Below are 6,255 nucleotides of genomic sequence, written 5' to 3'. Positions count from 1 at the left end.
GAAATAGAAACGTGTCTCTATATCAGCATCTACACAAGTCACGGCAGCTGCCTTTTCATTTTAAAGTGACCGAAGGAGATGGTGCTGTTGCGCCGTCGTTAGGCTGAGATTAGACTGCATCATGCCTAGAAGAGCATCCCTGGGGCATGGTTCTGCTGCAGCACCACGTGGAGCACTGGGCTCCTTGTGGCTAGTCATATCCCTTCATCTGGTCACCAGTGAGTGCACCAGGAGGCTTTGGGGAGGGAACTCGTGGCCACAATCACAGCCTGAGGTCAGAGTGTTTGGTTCATTCCTGGAGGAACTTAAACCAGCTAGTGTTTACTAGGACAGTGTACAGCAGTCGCTGAACGTTGGACGTGTAGATGACCAGCCTGAAATCACGGCTGGGCTGAGCTCCGCTCTATCCTCGGTTATTTGCGGAGTGCCCGAGTAGAGAACAGATGTGCTTTTGATCCTCCGAGTGAGAGCGGAGCAAGGCTGGACAGAGAGCGGGGTGGCAAGGAGGCCGCTGTGGGCATAGCAGGAAGAGACTCAGGGCCATAAATCCTCCTGGTGGCTGCTTGGTCTCGAGTTGGTCAGGCCACCTCCTTTTTTGGCCTCATCGTCTCCTTACACACCCCTGCTTCCTGGAACCCATTCCTAGCCTTTTGTCTTACTGCCCTGAGACAGGTGGCTCCCTGGCTTGCTTCCTTTAGGCTTCTTCTAAGAGTGAGCATTCTGCACTCGCCTGTGTGGGCGCCATGCCCTGGTGCCTGGCAGTCCCTGCTCTCTCTTTTTGCTGTGGCATTGGCCTGCCACAGAAACAGTCTGTCAGATTTGCTGACGTGCAGCCTTCAACATGAAGGCTCAAGCTCTAGTTGTCAGCTCAAGTCCCAGGGACTAATCGTGCCGGGTGCTTAGATGGTGTACAGTACATAGCAGCCGATGAAATAAATCAGGAGGGATGTGCCAGAATGGACCATGGGACCTTGTGGGGCCGCAGTTACACCATGGATTCCAGAAGCTTTGCAACAGATGTAGGTGGCAGGTCTGTGGAGTTAGCCTTCCTTGTGGGAGGGATAAATTCCACAAGGCCTATCAACCTAACCTCCGAGGGGTTGAACCATTCCTGTTGGCCTTTGATCTTGACCAGAGCTGTGCCTTCTTCATGACCCCTTCCCCTCACCCCTCTACAGGTGACGACTTGATGGTTTTTATGTTGCAATGAGGATGACAGGAAGCAAGAGATGTGGTATACACATCAGGTAGTATGGAGGCCCTGACAGGACAAACCTGTAACACTCATTCTTACCATACTGGCCTCTTTCCTAGTCGCTTATTTATATTCATTTAAGTCGTTTAGTTTCTGCTGTTTTGAGGCAGCGTCTTGTGAAGTTTAGGCTGGCTTTGAACCAAGTATGCAGCTGAGCATGACAATGAACTTCATATTCTCCTACCTTCGTCTCCGAGGCCTTGGGATTGCAGGCATCCGCCTGGAGGGCCATTTCTGTTTACTTACTCTCTTCAAGGGAGGAGATGGAACCCGTGTCTGTGTGTGGTAGGCACAGGCTGGGGATGGAGCCTATGGCTGCGTGTGGTAGTAGCCATTGATCTACTTACTCTCCGGCCCTTGATTTCTCGAGTCACAGAGTGCTACAGCTGCCTGCCACTCATCTTTACTGTGCGTCTGTGTTTGCACTCAGCCCTCCTTCCCCTGCTGACACGGCTGGTCTCTGAGGTCACCGTGTTAGGTTTATCTCAGTGTCAGCCCGCACGTTCTCACGCTTCCAGTGAATGGAGCTTTGCAGGAGACATTCCTATTTCCAGTGTCATTCGCCATGTCACCCAGGGTCTATTGAGTGGAAGAGAGATGACATATTAATGATAATATCATTCTACTGTCCTAGGTGGAGGAGAAGGTCTGTGTAAATCACCCCCATTGATTTTCCTAGGCGTGGGAAGTATTCAGGAAGCCCACTGTAAGGTGAAGGGCCTAGGCCAGGGTAAGCAGGGAGCTCCCTTCTACCCACCGCAATCTAGTCAGCATTTGCAAGCTGCTCCCGGGCGGGTGAGTCACCTAGTTAGAACAGTGGTACCTGAGACAGCTTAGGCCCAGGGAAACCAATAGAACACTCTGTTGTTCCACTTAGACTAGCAGTGGCCCGTGTCTTCACAGGAGCACCATTCCTTAGTCAGTGCCACCTAGGTTGGGGGCGGGGGATGGGGGTGGGGGTGGGGGAACATCACCTGTAACCTTCAGAGTTCACTCACACCAAGGCTTCTCCTCACGGACTAATTGCCGCCTGCTAGTTCAGGAGGATCATATTCCAGAGGTCAAGCTTTAATTTTCAAGCTTGTGGCCAGACCTCTCTGTCAGTCCTATGAAGTGGTTGTTGGTGGTTTGTAATTATTTTGGCCCTGTTCTTTAAGACCTCAAGAGTGATAATCTTCACAATGTGTAGGAGTGGAACTAGCCATTTAAAAGGCTGTCTGTTCTTCCAACAGGGTGTGTACAGGGCACCCTGGCAGGTAGGAGAAACTATTCACCTGTTCTATTGCCTGAGTGGAAGTGGGCTGAGTTTTATCCCTTTCGAGCTGTGATGTATGGTCCTCTATAAAAAAATTGTCATTCATGTTTAAAATGCTTTGATGGCCCCAATGTGAAGCTTAAAGGATGGAAGTGTTGGTGGCATCCAGGAGAGTGCTGTGTAGAGGCAGTCACTTACCTGGGACAGGTATGTCCCGTGGGAATAGACATTGAGGAAACATAATGCCATCCATGGGCCACATGCTTCTAGACACGCAAAAAATCTTGGGAAGTTCTGCAGAGGATGGCTCTCATGTTGTGGTCTTCCCAGTGGGAGGTGTTTTACTTTTTAAATATAAAGAATATTATTTATTGATTTTTTTTGTGATACTGGTATTCCACATGAATGGGGACTCATTCATGGAGACAGGTGTTTTAGCGCTGATTACACACTGAGCCTAAGAACCTTGTAAACTGTGAGTTCCCCTGATTTTTCTAGAAACTGGACTGATCCTGTCACCAGGGCTTAGCATTCTGATGCTGTGCTCTGACTCTCAGACCTTACAGTCCTTAGAATGGGGTTCACTGAACCTCTTAGAGTGCCATGGATTTGGGCAGCAATGTTCTGTCCCCTCTCTCTTTAACAAGTTTTCTAGCCATCTGGTATATTTTTTTTAAAGATGTACTTATTTATTATATATAAGTACACTGTAGCTGTCTTCAGACACACCAGAAGAGGGCATCTGATCTCATTAAAGATGTTTGTGAGCCACCATGTGGTTGCTGGGATTTGAACTCAGGACCTCTAGAAGAGCAGTCAGCGCTCTTAACCACTGAGCCATCTCTCCAGCCCCTGGTATTTTTTTGTAACTGGAGTAGAATCCCAGAACAGTGGGTGCAGTAACATGTGAATATACTACTGGGATGTTTTAAGATATAAACTATGAAATATATGTAACAAATTAGTACAGTTGGGCATGGTGGCGTGCACCTTTAATCCCAGTCCTTGGGAGGCAGGGGCAGGCAGATTTCTGACAGGTCTAAGCCAGCCTGGTGACAGAGTGAGGCTCCATCTTAAAGACAAAAAACAAAGCAAAGCCAGAAAAATTTACTATTGATCATTAAAGTTTGGTATTCTATTAAAAACCTTATTTAATTTTAAAGTATACAAAATAATCATATTTTAATAAATGACATTTAGGAGTTTACAAAATTATATCAGTGACAAGCATGAAACCACAACTCTTATTTATTGTTACAGAATGGCTTCCCAACGACATTCTTGGCAGGAAGAAGTGTCCCCTGTTGGATTTGTTGACTGTCATCTTGTGGGAAACACATCAGGCAGAATGACAATGCTAAGGTTCAACTTGTCCTAGAAAAGTTACACATTGACCTAAACTAGTTTCTTCTATTTTTTCCAAATATCGACATTTCTGTTTCCAGTTTAGAAGGCAATGCTGAAAAGGGAGGCAAACAGACATTCGAAGTAGAAAAACTCAGTTTTAATCAACAGGATTTAGAGTCTAGAAGTTTCATCGGTTCTTTGAAAACCACCCCATCTTGTTTCTGCACCATTAAATTGTACTGTGGCAGTGAAATTCCCAAGCAAACTCATGAAGTCTTTTGATACTGACTGCCACATCCCACAGCTACAGAGTAGACAAGCTGGGGGTGGAGGGGGGCTGAGTTAGGCTCATGGCAGGGGGCAGTTGTAGGCATAACCTATCTGCCTCTTACACAAAATTACTGTTGAAAATTTTAATCAAGGCCTCTTCTCGTCAGAAGCTAACAGGAGAAGCTTCCAGTTTGTCTCATTTGAGACAGGCTGTAACGTTGTTGCCGGCTGTACTCAGCACACCAAGGATGAATACAATAGGTGGGCTCTCAGCCACAGCCCAGGTTTCCCATAACCAAAAGGCCAACGTTTTAAAGACCTTGTGAGATCTGGTTACACACATGCTCACATCACAAACCGAACCTCTGAAATAGGAGGAATGTATAATGCTTTCCAGATCATTTTAAGAACAAAAGAACCTATCATTTTAAGGTTTTCATTTAAAAAAAAAAAAAAAAGGACACAGCTAGCTTGAAACATTAAATAGCTTTTGTCCATTGTTGCAAACTTAAACTAGGAAAGAAAATAACAGAACGAAGATTCTTTACCCTTAACTGGGGGCAACTTGGGGAAGGGGACCCGGAGGGAGGAACTTTCTCTGTACCTTCCTCAGGACTGGGCTCATGTCTCCTGTCCTCAGAGGAAGAGAAACAATGTGAGATCCCTTTGTTTAGACTGTGAATGTATCCTAAAGCATAGTCACTACCAGCACGGGGTCTCAGTGGAACTAACTTTAGAACCCATTAATACAGGCATAGAATTGGGCCTTTGTTTGGGAGCTTTGGGGGAAGGGAGGCCCATGGAGGCTTCTGGAGTTTCATGGGAGGCCTGCGGGGGACTTCAAATGGCGGCATTTAAGGTGGGAATGTTTGCCCCAGGAGATGCTGGTAGCCGAACTCTGATAACTAAGCGCAGGTTGCCTCATCCTCCCCCTCATCTTTGCTTAACAGCCAGGCAATGCATTAGACTGGTCTTTTGGACTTCCCTGAGCAATACCTAATGAACAGATAGCACAGCTCTGTGATGTTTAGCAGGATGCAAATTCCAGACACAGAGATCATGAACACCGTGAAGACAGTCTTTTCTGTGGGCCTGGAAATGAAGCAGTCCACTGTATTGGGACAAGGCCAGGCGTTACACTTCACCAGACGCTGCATGAAGAAGCCATTGTACATGATGTAAAAGACATACATGAAGACAGCTTCGAAGATGACCCGGAAGAAGATGCTGGTGGTGTAGGTCCACCACAGGGACCCTTCGATACGGACCTTCTGGGTTTTGATCTCTTCGATGTCCTTAAACTCGTTCTTTATCTCTCCCTTCATGAACTTCCGTTTCTTTTCGTGTCTCCGGTAGGCCACGTGCATAGCTACCAGGAGGGCCGGCGTGGACACCATGATCAGCTGCAGAGCCCAGAGCCGGATGTGAGAGATGGGGAAGTGGTGGTCGTAGCACACATTCTTACAGCCAGGCTGGAGAGTGTTGCAAACAAAATCGGCTTGCTCATCTCCCCACACCTCCTTCGCGGCCACCACGAGGATCATGATGCGGAAGATGAAGAGGACGGTAAGCCAGATTTTCCCAATGCTGGTGGAGTGCTTGTTGACACCCCCGAGGATGCTCTGTAGCGTGCCCCAATCCATCTTGTCCTCTGGATGGTTGGCACTAGAGAAGACAAAGAAACGTAAAACAGGAATCATTGATTTGGCCAGAAAGCGGGTCCTATCTCTGGTTCTGGGTGTGTATTCTTAACTCTTTCCCTGGGCAAACACCACAGCACACGCTGCCTCCTCTAGGATGCGGATAGGTGACAACGCAATTGACTCTGTCATAGGGTTAAGTGTGTTGCTCCCAAACCATGGCCAACATATATTTCTGTGTGCTCTCTAGTATAGTTCTCAAATAAATAAATAAATGAATAAATGAATAAATTTAAAAAAAGTTTGTTTACCTGACTTAATTCACCTAGTCTTTAGCACATAATAAAGATGTGGGTATGGAGTGCACCAAAGCAGAGTCCTTGTTACTATAAAGGCAAAACCGAGTTCTGGCTAAGCCCACCTCGTATGTTTGTGTTTCCATACAGGTCACTCAGTGTATCGCACTCAGTGTATCAGTGACAGACAAA

General features: G+C 46.9%; 1 protein-coding gene across 1 annotated transcript; it reads right to left on the bottom strand.

Annotated features, from left to right (window-relative positions):
- Positions 1–3,616: 3,616 nt before the first annotated feature.
- Gjb2 (gap junction protein beta 2) lies at positions 3,617–5,816 on the bottom strand. Its single transcript, XM_032918041.1, has one exon. The coding sequence runs from the start codon at positions 5,768–5,770 to the stop codon at positions 5,090–5,092; it is 681 nt and encodes a 226-aa protein (XP_032773932.1). The 5' UTR covers positions 5,771–5,816; the 3' UTR covers positions 3,617–5,089.
- Positions 5,817–6,255: the final 439 nt, after the last annotated feature.

Source organism: Rattus rattus, chromosome 12 (genome assembly GCF_011064425.1).
Source record: "Rattus rattus isolate New Zealand chromosome 12, Rrattus_CSIRO_v1, whole genome shotgun sequence".
In the NCBI taxonomy this organism is placed as follows: domain Eukaryota; kingdom Metazoa; phylum Chordata; class Mammalia; order Rodentia; family Muridae; genus Rattus; species Rattus rattus.
Note: the sequence above shows the minus strand (reverse complement) of the source record. Positions and strands in the feature narration are given on the sequence as shown.